The sequence below is a fragment of the Octodon degus genome, unplaced genomic scaffold, assembly GCF_000260255.1.
Source record: "Octodon degus isolate 3935 unplaced genomic scaffold, OctDeg1.0 scaffold00140, whole genome shotgun sequence".
Taxonomy (NCBI): domain Eukaryota; kingdom Metazoa; phylum Chordata; class Mammalia; order Rodentia; family Octodontidae; genus Octodon; species Octodon degus.
The window spans coordinates 4,085,686-4,101,879 of NW_004524716.1; the positions used below are offsets into that span (position 1 = coordinate 4,085,686).

Genomic DNA, 16,194 nt, shown 5'->3' on the forward strand with positions numbered 1-16,194 from the left:
AGCTGGGACTCCAGAATCTCCACTCTTCAGAAAGTCAGCCACTTCCAATTAGCATGTTAATTAGGAGACCGCCTTCTCCCCACCCCCGGAGGCACGCCCCCCGTGCTTTAGGAAGGCCGCTGCTTAAGTTTTCGATATGTCCTCGCATACCATGGCTGGGGATAGCTTCCGGGAAAGCTTCCGGTGAGCCCCACATAGGAAGGGCCCATACTGCTAACAAGTGGAGAACCGTAGGCTCCTGTAATAGCGCCCTGCAGGGCCCGAGCCGCCTGCCTCTTAGCGATGGCCCATGGACTCCCAAGGCTAAGTGAGGCATACTGGAAGCTCCTCACTCAACTAACTGGCCTCTGGGTCTCACCTCGCAGCTCCTGAGGAAGCTCTGCTTTTTAAAGTCTAGCTTCAAGCCTCCCGTTCAGTTTTCAGTCTTTCTAGTCCTTATTATGCTTAACTGAAAAAGAGACCATTATTTGTGATAGCATTTTACTGATGCAGGGAGGTGGATCTGGCGGGAACAGAGCACCTTCTTGAAATCCCCTCATTCCTCCTATTCGCCAGAAACTTTCCCCTCCCGTTGCCATGGAGAGAGATGGCCGCTGCCTCCCGTTGCCATAGCAACGTGCGGTACCAGGGACCGCAGGATTGCGGAGCTTGGAAAGTCTTCTTTGCAGTTTGCATCGCTCTGCTGTCTTGGGGTCTTCTGCCTCCAAGGCTGGAACTTAAAGCAAGCCCGACTAGCTCCTTCCCTCAGGATCCTCCGCCAAGGTGTTCCCACTCACATCTCTTGTGGGGTTATCTATTTTGCTGCCACTTGGGTGGCATGTGGCAGTTTCCTCAAGCACTACCTTTAAATCCCCCAGGGAGGCCATGAAACACTCCTACTCATTATACTGTACCTCTTTTACGGAGGGAAAAACTGAGGCCCAAAAGGACCAAGGTCACACCAGGTAATGGGTGCAGAGCCAGACTCTGGCTCCCCCCACCCCCCGGCCTCCATTCCCGCGGCACAGAGGGGCTGGAACCTGTCCGGACCCTGGCCAGCCCCGAGTGTGGAGGGGGCGGCCGGAGGCGCCAGACTTGTCGGCTGCCGTGGAATGCCACGTGAGGGGCGGGGACCCTGCGGGGAAAGTGATTAAAAGCCGAACGAGCCGCAGGGGGCCGCTGCGGGGAGGGTCTTCTGGGGCGCCGTGCCCGTGCCCGCCCCAGCCCGGCCGCGGCGTGGGTTCGAGCTGGGCTCGGCGGACTTGGGGGTCCGAGGCATGAGCGAGGTGGGGGGCGCCGGGGGGCCTCGGTGCCAGGCGGCGCTCGCGGTCCTGGCCTCGCTGTGCCGGGCCCGGCCGCCCCCTCTCGGGCTGGACGTGGAGACTTGTCGGAGCTTCGAGCAGCAGCCCCCGGAGAGAAGTCCAAGCGCCGCCGACGCAGGTAACGGGAGCCCCGGCCCCCCTTGCTAGATCCGAGTTCGGGGCCCCCTTCCAAAGCAGCGATCCAGAGAGCCCCAGAAGCCGGAGCGAAAACTCCAGCTCGGGATCGGGATCTGGCGCCAGGCTGAGCCCGTGCCCGGCCCATCGCCCACCGCCCACCGGGCACAGAAAGCCCCGGAAGGGCCCTGGGAGGGAGAACACCCCTCGGCCTTGCTCGCGGTACTGTGGGGTTGAAGGCCCAGCGCAGAGAGCAGCTCCGGGACGAGGCGCCGTGCGGCCTCAGTTTCCCTCGCGTCCCTCGCTCGCCCAGCCGGCAATCTGCCAGGGGAGGGGTCGGTGCACCGAGCGGGAGCCAGGGCCGTCCTGGCGGCGGAGAGCTGGTCGTCCCCAGGGATCCAGGTTCTAGGGCTCATGGTTAGCCGGTGTGCCCGAGTCCCCCGAGGCTGGGAGAAACTTGGGGCTGCGGCCGGCACGAGGTCTCTGCGCCCGGCTCTCGGCTGCGAGCGGCTCCGCGGGGGCGGGGCGGGGCGGGGGCGGGTGGGGGAGGTGCCGGCGTCCCCCCACCCCACCCCCCGCGCCCCTATAACTCGCTCACTCGGTCTCCGTGACTCACTCGGACTCCGGGCGGGTGCGCGGCTGGGCCGGTGCCTCTCGCCGACTTTGCCAAGAGGGCTCCTCCCGCCCGCGCCGCGGACCCCGCGCCGGACACAGCCTCGGGCCGAGCCGAGCTAGCCGGAGCCGGTGAGTCCCGACCCGAGCCCCGCGGCTGCGACGTCTCCCGGGGAGTCGCGACAGCGGGAGTGGCGTGTCTCGCGCTGGCGGCGGGAGCGGCAGGGGTCGGCCCGGTACAGCCGGCTGGCTCGGTGTTTACCTGCGGCACCGGTGTCCTGCGGCCGCGCTCGCTGCCTGCGGGGAAGACGCTTTGTCGCGAGGTCTGGAGGGTCCTGGGCGGGAGAGCGCGGGTCGCGGCCCCTCCGGGAGGGCGGGGCTGGGGCGCTGCGAGGCCGCGAGAGGATGCGTTGTGGGGGTGGGGAGACCCTGCAGGGACCGAGACGCCGGGGTTCATTGGGGCTCTGCACTCTACGTACCCCTCATTGTCCCCATCCTCGACCCTAGTGGTGCTGGGCCTCGGGGCTCCTCACCAACAGCTCAGGAAAGGGAGGAGGGGGCCTCAAGAGCGGGACTTTGCTCCCCCTCTGTCTCTCCAGGGACTAGCGGCCAAGAACAGGGACAGTGACTCCCAGAGCTGGTACAGGTGGGGTAATCTCAGGGCTGCAGGTGCTAGAGTCCTGTTTTCCTTTGGGGTGAAGGGTCACGGAGATGGAGGCAGATTCCGGTTAAAAACAGTCATTGGTGGAAGGATGAGATGGCCAAGGGAGCCTGAGGGTGGAGGCCAGTTCGCTGGATCCAGTCTCGGAAGAGTGGAGCCCGCCTCAGACCTGTGTGAGTTGTGGAGGGCACTGGTCTCTGGCCCTGGCAATGATATTTGATTGATGAGTTGATTATTGCAGCAGAAGAGATGGAGATGAGAAGAACTTTTTCTAGAGGGTAGTATAGTGATGGAGGTTAGGGAGGTTGATTCTCCCCCTCAAGATTCTCAGAAATGCTTGGACTCAGCAAGTATTATTAGACTCCGGTTCTCTTGTACCATCTCACTGCCCAACTCTGCATACACCCACAAGACAGAAATTTCCCCAAGTCAAGGACTCACTTTCTCCCCATCCCCCTTCCCTAGAATCCTTCCACCTTTTCCACTGCCAGTGGTGCTACAGTGGTGGTCCCAGCCTTCAGAGCCTAGAGAGTGAGGATGCACCTGTCGAGTTTCACCTGGTGGACAAAAGCTGTCCCTCCCCTCTGTCCAGGGTAGAAACACTGCCTGTGGGGATGAAGGCTGTTGGTGTGTATGTGTGAGGTAAATCCTCCTAGAGGAAAAAGCCTGGCATTTTGACTCCTGAAGGAGGCCCTTTAGCCTGAAAGGAGAGGTGCCTGAGTGACCAGGTTGAGGGCTGGAGAAGCCTGAGGGTTGAGAGCCAGAAGTGCCAGATGAACCAGTATGCTTTCCCTGCAGGCTGATTCAGAAGGCAAGTTTGAGTTGTCAGCCCTGGGGAACTTTAACTTTGACTGCTGAGTCACAAACCCCAGGAAGCCTAGGGGCCAAGCTGGGAGGCTGAAAGAAATAGCAGAGGCAGGCAAGAGGAGACCCTGGATCACAGAAAATGAAAGTGGTTGAGAGTGGCTATGAGACCTCAGGGATTTGGGGGAGCACAGGGGCTGAGGAGCTGCAGTGAAGTTCAGGGCCCTGGGAATCCTACCTCCCAACCTATCCTTTATATCCCAGAGCTGGTGTCTGGGTCCATTTTCATCTGCAGTTTTATGAAAAATGCAAGTGAGTGGAGCATGCTCGGCTCCCTTTACCATTTTATGTTTTTCCCTTGCTTGCCTTCCTTCTGTTCTAAGACTAGCTTGCAGGATTTCTAGTAACACCCTGAGATTCAGACTCCCTGAGCATTTACTGGGACCCTCTTATGTGCCAAGATCTATGCTGGGAATTGCACCAGAAATCTCAGTTAATCAGACCCTGACTTGCAAGCATCTGTACCCAAACTGCCCCAAATAAAAGGAACTTTCCCTTTTCCTTTAAGAACCCTAAAGCAAAGAGTCTGGTCTCCTCCTTTATATGCCTCCGAACTAGACACTAGAGAAAGTTCTCCATTTTCTTCCTCTTGGAAGTGAGTCAACTTTTGCCACAGGCGGATTTGCAGAAGGCTGGGTGTGGGAAGAGGGGATTCTGGACTGAGGGTAATGAGCAGAGGTCTAGAGATGCTCTATGCCTCCCCAAGCTGGCCGGCAGAAGTGGCTGTGGCTATTCTCAGCTTACCTGTGGCCAAGAGATGGATGTGACGTTCGTTCACTTTGCTAGTGACTCTGGAGAAGCTCTGTAAGTTGGCTCTCAAGTTGGCCTTTTGCAACACAGTTTTTGGGTTGGTTTGTTTGTTTTTTCCTGTGTTCAATGGCAAATGAAAATGCACAACATTTTACAGCCGAATAATCAGTCACTCCCTCACCCTTTGCTGAAAGAAGGGAATCTTGCCTCCTTTGAGGAAAGGGGCAATGCAGGATCCTGAAGAACTGCGGGGTAGTATTCTGACTCTCTTGGGTTTTTAGCTCAAGGATTCTTTTTTTTTTTTTTCTTTTTTTCTACAGTTTTATTGATAAACATATAGCAATGAGACAGTTTCAAATCAAATCGGAAGTACAGTTTCAACAAATAATACACTGCATATATTCTTCTTACTGGTTAATTGCTGTACAAGAAGCTCAAGGATTCTTGAAGCAAGTTTCAATACCTAGGGCTTCTAGAGTGCTCAGATTTGCAGATCTAGCACTCTTCTTCCTCTGACTGTGGGGAATACATAGATCCAGTGTGCTTCAACCCTTCAAGCTCTGTACAAAGGATGTGTTCTTTTCCCATGTTAACTTTGTTTTGTTTTCCCTGTCCATAGAGTTTGGGAGCAGGGTGCGGGTGAGCAGGTGGCTGGGGTTGAGGTAAATGGATCAGGCTAACTTTCCTTAGGGTCTGTGTAGGGCTGTCTAGAATCAGAAAAGGCATAGTAAGAGAACATCCTAAATGAGCTGGGTGGCACCCCTGCCTGTCTGGCACAGGTAAAGTCACCCCCAAGGACTGGGCTACTTCAGGAGCTGCAATTGGAGGGACCTTTGATAGCAGACACAAACAGAGCGTCCAGATGAGGTACAAGGACACCTCATCCCTCCGGAGCACTGAACTAGTTCTTGTTCTCCAAGGACCACACAACTCTCCCCTCTCATGAGGTGTTACTACAAAAAGGGAGAGGAGCACAAAGGGAAAAGGATCTTCCTGGGCTTCTTTCTGCCAGCCCCTCCATTGCTCCAGCCTTAATCCCCCACCCAGAGAGGCCAAATCCCCTGACCAACCAGGCAGAGAGGTACAGTTACCATCTGCCAAAATAATAATACTAATAATTGCTAAATTAGTGCCAATGCTCTGTTAGCTGCAATACTCCACATTAGTCTCTGATTTATCTCTGAATCCCCTAATGATGGTGGAAGCAGGCGCCCAGTCATAAAGCATGGTGCAGCCGTAATTAGCTCAGCATTGTCTCTCCTCATCACAGCTTTTTCAGGAGTATTAATTCCTTCTGTGTTTGGACTCTGCTAATTATCCCCATCGGTAACTGGGCCTGGATCTCTAAAGAAGGAAAGGAAACAATGGCCCGCTGCTCCCCTTCCCCAATCCTGGATTTTAATTACACTCAGTTTGCCTAATAAATTTATAAGCCACAGCAAGGCTTATTACTAATGGCCCATGACTAGGAACCTCTCTAGAATAGTCCCTGCTTTATGTGTACACACACACACGCATGCACACATGCACGTGTGCACACACGCACCTATTCCTCAGGTATGCTTCTGGATGAGACTTTTCAGGGGCCATGACTTATTTGCCTGATGGCTGGCAGGTAATCTGTAATCTGTACTTTCCAGGGAAAAAGAAGAAGGATAGGTCATGATCCAAGTCTGCAGGGCTCTGCACGGGTTCTGAGTCAGGCCAAAGAGTAGAGGCTGCCCCACTCTCTCCCCGGTACAGCTCAGCAATGACTCCTCAGCTCCTCTGCCCAGCCCTCAACTATAGCTCTTCAGCTCCACCTCCTGTAGCCTGCGATGCCTGGGTCACAAGCCTGGACTTTGGCATCAGAAAGTCCTAGATTCAAATCCCAGCTCTTCCACTTAATTCACCGCACCTTTGAACAAACTACTTAGTTAACATCACTCTCTGCACTTAGTATATTTATCTTTGAATGTTGAAAACCAATTTCTGTGAGAGGCTGTAAAGCTCAAAGAGGTAGCCTAAAGGCCTCAGCACTTACTATGTCAGAATACATAGAAATCATGAGTGTTAACCTTAGTAGTTGCACCCAGAGTCTTCCCTCCGCGGGCTAAATGTTGTTTCTTTTATACCCTTGGGCCACTGCACACCGTGCTGTCTAGTCCTTCACTTGTGCTATGTGTGTGACTCCACCTGTGTCTCAGCCAGGGCTGGGCTGAGGCAGCTCCTGTTCTGCTCAGCCTGAGCTCTTACGTCTCTGAAGATCCACCAGCAGCCCCAGGCCCCACGGCCAGGCTCCTCTGACTGCAGAGGCATTGGGATGAGCAGGGAAAATGGTCCTGTCTTTCCAATTCCTCTCCCCAGTTTATCTTTTTCAATTACAATGTATTAGCAAGAATGCTTGCTACTGTTACAAAATGGATTTTCCTGACATGGGAGCCCATTAGAAAAATGGGAACAATAGCCAGCGATAAGAGCTGCCGATGAATCCTAACACCATGGGTAGGGAGAAGGGGAGGGCTCTGTCTTTGAAGAAGTGTCAGTGGGGCAGCAAGTAAGCCCCGGGATACTAATCTATGGCCTAGCAGTTTGCAGAAGGGGAGGGAGGCCATGGGCCATCCCCTTACTAGTCTCATTTAAGGTGACAAGCAGGTCCTATCCTGGTGGCCTTCAGGGAATTCTTGACTTCCTAGGAGATAATAGGGGTCTGGGGTCCCTCAGATGCTTTGCCTTCTGACTGGGCATCTCCTTTCTCTGGCTTAGAGGCCTAGATTTGGGTTTTTCTGTACACAGTAAACTATTAAATTCCACCAAAAGGAAAAATCATAAAGAACAATAACATATTTTGGAGTATTCGTCTTGTATCAGAGGCTCAAAGTCATAGCTTAACACTTAACAATGATTCTATGAGGTAAGGATAAGGATCCACACTAGGCCAACGAGGAAACCGAGATCTAGAGCAGTGAGACAGCTTGTTTAGGTTACACAATGAGAAAGCAATGTGGATGGAATGGACTCTGTGGTGGTTCTAGCCTGATCCCACCTGAGATGTCTGCCCTGTGTCTAAGCACTTTGTAAAATCCAACTCCTCAGCCAGACATAAAAGCTACCTACCCCTGACAACACCTCATGTCTGATGTAGGTCTCCAAAGCCTAATTCTATAGCTTTTCTCTTTTGTCCCATTGGCAACTGTGGTTTCCCAAAGCAGACATCTATGGGCTACTGGAATGTCTCTGATACCTGAGTGAAGATGTGTCATGACTTATACGAATCATGCGTTTATTTCTTTAAATTTCCAAGAAAACTTTGCAGAGACACTTGCCTGTGTATGAAATAGTTATTATATCTTTTCTACTAGTAAGACTGTTCCTAGTTTGTAATGATAAAGTTATCTCCACTAGTATTCATGGCTTGCAGGTGTTCCGATCCCCAAACCAAGTTTAAAACTAGAGAATATTTAGAACTAGACTGGACATAGGTGATTCCGGTAAAATAGCTAGTATGTGTATACAGCTAACTCACGACCCTGTGGGTGCAGTTCTCAGGATTTTTGATATGCCTTTGTTCTCATTTCCTTTTTTTTTTCTTTCTTTCTTTTAATCTCATTTCAACTTTACAATGACCCATTTGAGGCAAACACCATTATTATTCCCATTTTAATGGATGAGAAAATTAAGATTGCGTAGTTTCTCTGAATCACACAGCTTAAAGCCATGGAAGCTGGACCCTGAATGAACCTTGTTTGACTCCACCATAATGCTTCTTTCTCTGTGTGTGGAAAGGCAAATAAGGAAAAAGATTCCCAGAAAAAAAAAAAAAAATACAGATAATGAGGAAGCACTTTCTCCTTTCAGTGCTATCGCAGGTCATCTCTCTGGTATTGAGCCTTGTGCGTGGAATACATAGGAAGAGAGCTGGATCAGGACTGAGAAGGTGACAGTTACCCAACTAGAGTTCTGTCTGCCTGGGGGTGGGGATGTCAAAGTTCAAAGTCAATATGAATGGAAAGATGTTGTGAAGTTTATTTGAGCACCCATGACTTTCTAGGGGGCAAATAGGTCCTGATGGGTTGGCCCCAAAAGCCCGAGGCAGAATGGCACACATCTTAGTGATCTAGGATCATGCACAGGCTTTGGGCAACTGTGGGAGCTGACACGCCCTCTCTGCCTCAGCGCACCTCAACCAGGTGCTATCATTTCTACCTGGAATGTCCCCAGAGGTCCACGCGCTGAAAGCTTGTTTCCCAGGGTGTAGCAGTTGGCTGTCCAAGGTGGATCCCGGTGGGAGGTCTTCAAGTCATTGAGCGTGATACCTTGAAGGGGCCAGTAGGCCCCCTTTCTCTTTCTTTCACTTCCTGGCTATGAGGTAAGCACTTGTGTTCTACCACATGCTTCCACCATGAGGTGCTGTGGGAGCCAGAACAGGGCCAACCAGTGAGGATGGACTGCAGCCTCTCACACTGTGAGCTAAAACAACTTTTTCTTTTTATAAGCCAGTTATCTTGGGTATTTGTTACAGTGACAGAAAACTGACAACACACCAGGCGGCGAAGGCGGCTGAGTTACAGTGACTTGCCCCCTCAGCCTGATTCTGCTCCTACTGACCTGGTCACTACCTTGTACCCCTGCATGGGTGAGCCCCTCCCTGCACTGCATGGGATCTAATTGTCCTCTCCTTGCCTGTCCGCAAGAAGTGAAGTTCAGGCTCCCCCAGGCATAGGATGGGCCTCCTGGAATTCTCTACCCAGTATTGAGTGCTGAGTACTGATTCCCCATAATCCATACCCTCTGGCTCCCCTTATCACAGCTCCAAGGGAACAACAGCTGGGGGCCACGTGGAGAAGAAATAGAAATAGCAACCACACCGAGAAAAAACTTATTCTCCTGGCCCACCCTTCCCCCATCTCTCTTTTCATTTATAAATTCAGGGTGTTTTTTTTTTTTTTGTCAGACTGAACATTTAAATGCACTCTACGCTCTCTAGATTCCCCCTCAGCCCCCCTTCTCATTAAAATTCTAATTATTAACAGAGCAAGTAAAACGTATGATCAAAGGAAAGCAAGGCCCTAGAAATACCTTTTGTTTTAGGAGGCTCGGATGGCAGAGAATGCATGCAGAAGAGCCGTAACACAGAACAGGTGGGGAGGCTCTGTCAATGGCCAGATACTTAGAAGAAGGATGCGTATGTCTGTAGTAGTTTTTCTGGAGAGCCCAGTAAGATAAGGGCTTGGAGAAATAGTCTGAAAGCCAAGGAGATTAGGACTCCATAACAGAAAGAAATGGAATTATTGCCTCGATACCTGTTCATTTGTCCCCAGGTTATGCACAGGTACATGTCCTCAGGTGATACTGCGGAGCCAGACTGGCTGGGCCAGAGCCTGTGTCCCCTCCTCACTAGCTGCATGACCTAGCACTCTCTACGTCTGTTTCTGCACTTATCATACCGGTTCAATGGAAAAGATTAAGCAAGGAAACATATAAAAAGCACTTTAAACCTTGGACAGAGTGAGGTTGAATAAATTAATTAAATGCTATAATAAAGTGCTGTTATTACTATCACACCATATATTAAAATTTTCATTTCTTATATATGATCATGAATACTAAAATGATCTTTGTGTGTGCGTGTGCCCCTGAGGCACAGGCGTATCACATCCAGGGCCGTTAGCCACGAAGGTACTCTAGAATCAGCTTTCCTGGTCCTCGGTGGTCTCCAGAAGGACTATCCCCAGCGTTTTTGGCTCTAGTGTCTCTGTGCAGGGGCTGGGAAGGTGACAGGAGGAGGCTTGGGTCCCTTCCTAGAGGTCCCTGATTGCTGATCCAGATGAGTAACTGACAACAGGAAGCTGGGAGACAGTGCTGTGCCCAGAGAGGGTGGCTGACGTCCTCCCTGCCTTTTCGGCCCCCTCTGGGTGTGAGCTGGATTTCCTGGGGCCTGTGTATAGGAGGAACCTGCTCACTTTCAACCTCTGAGCCTAGCTCAACCTAGTACCTGCTAAGTGCTCGGGAGATGTTGGTTCCACTTAGTGGAAACGGGAGAGAGCCGTAGCTTTTATATTCCATTCATTCATTCCCTCACTCGCAACTATGTGCCTGTTTCCAAGCTAGTTCCTGAGTTGAACAATGTGAAAATGCAGGATCACAGTGGCCTATGAGAGTCTGTAGTTTAATCCAGGACAGTCAGACCAGAACAGTGGAAAGAGTGCCAGGCTGGACAGTAGATGTCTAGACCCTGGTATAGGTTCTGTACTTGACCAGCCTGTGATCCCAGATCCACGGGGCCACAGCTCCCATACATAAAAGTAAAATCTGGTCTCTGTCTTTGTGAAATCATTTCTTGCTTGTGAGTCCTGAGATTTTTAAGGCACAGAACAGGCTAATCTAGAGGCTGCATCTATAGCCTGCAGGACTTGGCAGGGCACAAGGAGTGATGGATTGAGCTGGTGAGGACCCACCCATACAGAGGGAGCCACCACTTCTTGCTGTGCAGGAACGGGTCTGGTTACTAAGTCATCGCCCTCTTCCAGAGAATCTGGGTTGGTGACGATTATAGAATTTCTCAGCTTCTCAATCATTGCCCAAACCAACTAAACTCTTCTACTGAAGAGCACTTAGCACTTAGCATGGGTGACTTTTGTGCAGCCCTTGACAGGTTACCACAGGTTCAGAGCCTTCTAACTTCTCAGAGAAGAAAAAGGCCTTAGACTTAAAGGTGCATTCTCAGATTTGGGCAGGGAGATCTACTGAATGGTTTCTCACAGAGAGGTATTTTGTATGGTACGCCCGTGGTTGTGGGCATGCTCTGGGTCAGGAGCAGGCTGGGTACGGGTGGGTGCCCACCTCCAAATGAGCTCCAGTGCTCAGCCAACCAGCTTTACAGCAGGGCACTATCATGGCCACAGACACAGAGAAGAGCAGCCCTTAGAATCCTTGTATTTTGTATTTCGCTTGGACATATACTGCAAGGGGTCAGATTCCAACTTGATAAAGTATCTGTTGAGCTCTCAAAGCCAACCCTGCCCTCAAGGATATGCAGCTGACCCGGTGCCCTAGAAGTCCTCCGAGTTTATTGGGCCTGAAGGGGGTGAGACAAGGAGGAGAAAGGAGGGAGTTATCCTCACAGCCCATGGCGGAAGAGAGCCTGGCCATAGGAATGGCTCTGATCGAAATTCAAACAGCATCCAAACATGAACGCTTCACGAACTTGCACGTTTGCTTAGTCTGCCATTTAAATTACTTTCCCTTCCCTGCACACATGCAAGGAAGCGGTAGAGCAGGCAGCTGGGGCGCTCCTCAAGCTGCTGGTGGGGAGGTGATATTGGAGAAATCAGGCTGAGGAGAATGGAAGGCCACAGAGACTTCACAAAATGGAACATGGAGAGTCAACCCTGAAAGTCATCTCTCTCCTGCCTTGGCAGTTTTGCTCATGACCATTCTTTTCTCTTCTTCCGTCTTTGTCCCTTCCGTGTGCACCCTCTGCCAACACCTTCACCTGCTTCTTCCTGCTTCTGTCTGTTTCTGTCCCTCCCTGTCTGGTGCTTGCTGGGCAGGCACCTCTGTCAGCCTCCTTGCCGTGGTAGTTATTGTGTGTGGCGTGGCCCTGGTGGCAGTTTTTCTCTTTCTCTTTTGGAAGCTGTGCTGGACGCCCTGGAGGAACAAGGAGGCCTCCAGCCCCTCTTCTGCTAACCCTCATTTAGAGGTCCTCCAGAGCCCCTGCTTCAGAAGCAACATGGCGGACAAGCTGAAGGACCCCAGCACCCTGGGCTTCCTGGAGGCAGCTGTGAAGATCAGCCACACATCCCCAGATATCCCAGCCGAGGTACAGATGTCAGTGAAGGAGCACATAATGCGTCACACACGGCTGCAGCGACAGACCACAGAGCCAGCGTCATCCACCAGGTGAGAAGTGTGGCCCTCCCTTTCTTCCTAAGCCTCACATGCCTGCATGTCCATATTCAGTGCATTAATGAGATTTCAGCCTGGGAAAATCAGAGAGCAGAGACAACAGTGCGTGTTGAGTGAGGAGTGGGTCAGATGAGGTGAGGCATGGTGGGTGCTCAGAGAGGAGGTGGGCAGTGGGAGAGAGGTCACAAAAGGGGACCCTCTGGGGTGCTGTGCTGTGCTGTGGGGTGCATACACTTGGGATGGCTGTGGTCGAGACAGAGGAGGGGAGTGGAGGGGGTGTTGGAAGAGAATATGTAAAGACCCAGAGGTGAAAAAGTTCATGGTATGTTTGGAGACATGCTAGTAAAGCCTGGCGTAGTGAGAGCCCACAGGGCGTGGGAAGTAAGGCAAGAGGGTCCTTCTCGAGAAGGAGGATACCTTTCAAACCTCTTAGGGTTCTCTGCATGAGAGCAGTTGTTTATGTGGCACCCTTTCACTCCAAACAATACTTACCAACAAACACATATTGACAAAAATGTTTACTTTAAAATAAGAAATACCTTTAAAAGGTAGGGTACATCCAGGTATACGACATCATAGCTACTCAAAACTAAAACGCATGCTCAAAACTTGGGGTTCCTGTGGATTGCTGGGTCCCTGAACTTTTCCTCCCACCATAGGGAAGGAGAGCTGGTGTTCAGACTGGGGGCCCAGAAAGAGAGTGCCTTGGGCAAGCTGCTCACCTTTCTGGACCTCACTTCTCCCCACTATAACATGGAGCTAATGACTCTTACAGACACTCGGGCAGAACCAAGTAAAGCATCCACGTGATCCTAAGAGCTAGTACGTGTATTGATTTATTATACCCCTGGATTAATTCTTAGTATTATATAGTTCATGCCATACATGTATTAATGTATTTCACCCTCACAGCAATTCTAGGCAATTACTTTTATTCTTATTCTAATGGCTAGAGAATTTAAATAAGTTGTGCAACGTTGCATATCAAGAAAATGGCAAAGCCAAAATTAAGCCATGGAGTCTGGCTCCAAAGCCTGTGCTTCCAATCGCTCTACTGCTGTCAAGTAAATAATAAACAGCAGTAGTGGTGGTGGTGGTACAGCAGTAGTGGTGGTGGTGGCGGCGGTGGTGGCGGCAGTGGCAGAGGTGGTGGCGGTGGCGGTGGTGATGGTGACCGTGGTGAGGATAGTGGAGAGCTCCTTCACATTCCAGGGAACTGTGTATGCACGTCTCCAGCATAGACTACGGGACTCATGCATTAACAGAGGAACCAGGAAAAAAACTTAGAAAGCAGGAAAATGATTTGTTTGCCTACTAGGAAAAAAAAACTTAGAAAGCAGGAAAATGATTATAACAATGGCTAACATTTATTGAGCTTGTACCAGGAACCATTCCAACCACTTTACATACATTAATGCTCCAGCCACCTTGTGCACAAATTGTGTGGAGAGGAAAAGTGGGATCAATAAGGGGGCGGGAAAAGGGGCTCTACAGGGTTCGGGATGATCCAGTGCCACCGAGGTTGACTCTTCCTGTGTCCCCATCCTTGGGCGCTGACACACTCTCTCTGCCCCTCCTGCGCTCTGCCAGGCACACATCCTTCAAGCGCCACCTGCCACGGCAGATGCACGTCTCCAGCGTAGACTACGGCAATGAGCTGCCACCAGCCGCGGAGCAGCCTACCAGCATTGGCCGCATCAAGCCTGAGCTCTACAAGCAGAAGTCGGTGGATGGGGAGGATGCCAAGTCAGAGGCTGCCAAGAGCTGCGGGAAGATCAACTTCAGTCTGCGCTACGATTATGAGAGTGAGACCCTGATTGTGCGCATCTTGAAAGCCTTTGACCTCCCCGCCAAGGACTTTTGTGGAAGTTCTGACCCTTATGTCAAGATCTACCTCCTGCCCGACCGCAAGTGCAAGCTGCAGACCCGGGTGCACCGCAAGACCCTGAACCCCACCTTCGATGAGAACTTCCACTTCCCTGTGCCCTATGAGGAACTGGCTGACCGCAAGCTGCACCTCAGTGTCTTTGACTTCGACCGCTTCTCCCGCCACGACATGATTGGGGAGGTCATCCTAGACAACCTCTTTGAAGCTTCTGACCTGTCCAGGGAAACTTCCATCTGGAAAGACATCCAGTACGCGACCAGTGTGAGTACAGCTCTGTTCCCTCGGCTGGCTGGGGATTCGTGGCGCAGAGTAGGAGGGGACATGTGTCCACTTTCCAAGCCTTAGGGACACGTGAGCCTCGGTCTTTCAGGATAAGGGAAACTAAATTGCCCAATGGTCTTCCCCTGGGGGAGTCCTTACATTCTGCCTAAGTTGAGGTGGAGAGTAAGAGTCCCCACGTGAGTGGAAAAGCAAGTAAATTTTTATCTTTTGATTCTGTTGACATGTGGAGTAGTTCTCAATCTGCAAGGCCTCAGGTTGGCCATCTGTAACATTATATATTCCTTTGGTTCTGAGTAAAGACTGGGCCAGGCCCATAGACTGAATCAGACAGCATCACCTACTTCAGGCATTGATGTGTAGTAGACTCTTGGGGTAGGCAGGGAAGGGCACACTGTGCCGGTGAGGATGAACTCTTGTGTTAGGTGTCTTCACGGCAGTCTGGGACGTGGGCAAGGCTGGCTCAAGAGAAGTGACTAATCTGTACACAGCGGCAGATCCCAGGCTTTCTCCATCACCTAGAATTAGCCAGGGAAGGTCTCAAGTAGCTGAGGTTCAAAGTGGATTTTAAGGGAAAGGAGGACAGGTCTGGCACTGAAGACTGGAAATTATGTCACCCAGAGTCCCCATTTGTGCTAGCATGCAGTTTCCTTGGATGTGAGGCCACAGAGCACATCTCATGGGGTAGCTGGTATGTGCCTCTCTGAGAGCACTAGGGCAGTTCAGAACCCCACAGGGACACTTATACTCAGCTCTGATGGCTTTGAATCTAGGGTCTTGGGTGCTAATTGTCATGGCTATTCTTAAGGTAGTGCTTAAGCCCTTAATATGCAAGGCCTCAGGTTCTCATGCCCTCTCTCTGGCCAGAAGAATGACACAACACCGTCTGTAGACTCTGATTTTTGGATAGTTCATACTCAAAATTTCTGTTGAATTTGCAAGGAAAGATACTTTGAAAATCAGTCTGGTTGATTTCCCATTGGCACACAAATCTTGATTTACTCTGCTTCTGCCCTGGGGAGGGTCTCAGTGTTGCCTTGTTCTCGTAGCCAGCACTGACTTTGACTGGCCTGATGTCCCCACACCTCTCCCACCTCTGTTTTCTTCAAGTGGCATCTTCAAGAACAGCTTGAGCAGCCGGCAGGGCCTGGAGACAGATGGGGCGGGCAGATGGGGTGGGGCACACAGCAGCTGCGCACCAGCCCAGGCCAGGTGTTCCGCCACAGAAATCACTCTGAAGTTTACATCTGGTGCAGCTCTTCCTTTGTTGTCTCCTAAGGCAGCATCTTCATTACGGCGACCGCACAGGTGGAGAAAGGCAGCTCAGCATGCAGGATGGTGAAGGCTGGCGCTATGAAGGGAGTGGAGGCTTTTCCGGCTATCACCAGTGTCCCCACCTTCCTGTCCTGTGCTCTCAGCTCCAGGCAGAAGGCAGTGTATGCCCAGGCACCCTCCACACCTGGGTAGAACTTCCCACATCCTGGCACTGTATGGCTATTGGGTTAGCTTCCTGTCTCTCTTTCCCAGCTTCAGAAAAGGCAGAGCCTAAAGAGGGTGCCAGAAAACCCCTCACCATTCTCATCCTCCTCAGTATCACTATAGCTGTTCTGTACCTCCTAAGAAGATTGTGTCAGGCACTGGGGCAGGGGTGGGGGAGCCCCTTTGACTCATGGGACATGGCATGGCTGGTCAGTAGCTGGCAAAGCAAGCCAGCAAGTCCTATCTACTGTGTGCCATTTCAAGAGCCCTGAGAGCAAGGACAGCTAAGAAAGCCACCCAGGTGAGGGAAATCTAGTTTACTAGATGGGGAGAGGTGGGTACAAATAACCTGAGAGGCC

At 51.5% G+C, this 16,194-nt stretch overlaps 1 protein-coding gene across 1 annotated transcript in view; it reads left to right on the plus strand.

Annotated features, from left to right (window-relative positions):
* Positions 1-1,123: 1,123 nt before the first annotated feature.
* The window catches only part of Syt6 (synaptotagmin 6), a 70,589-nt gene continuing 55,518 nt past the window's right edge, over positions 1,124-16,194 (plus strand). Inside the window, exons 1-3 of the mRNA XM_004641684.2 lie at positions 1,124-1,419; positions 11,835-12,183; positions 13,780-14,338. Of these exons, the coding sequence (XP_004641741.1) occupies positions 1,257-1,419; positions 11,835-12,183; positions 13,780-14,338 (1,071 nt within the window). The 5' untranslated portion in view covers positions 1,124-1,256. The remainder of the gene's footprint in view (positions 1,420-11,834; positions 12,184-13,779; positions 14,339-16,194) is intronic.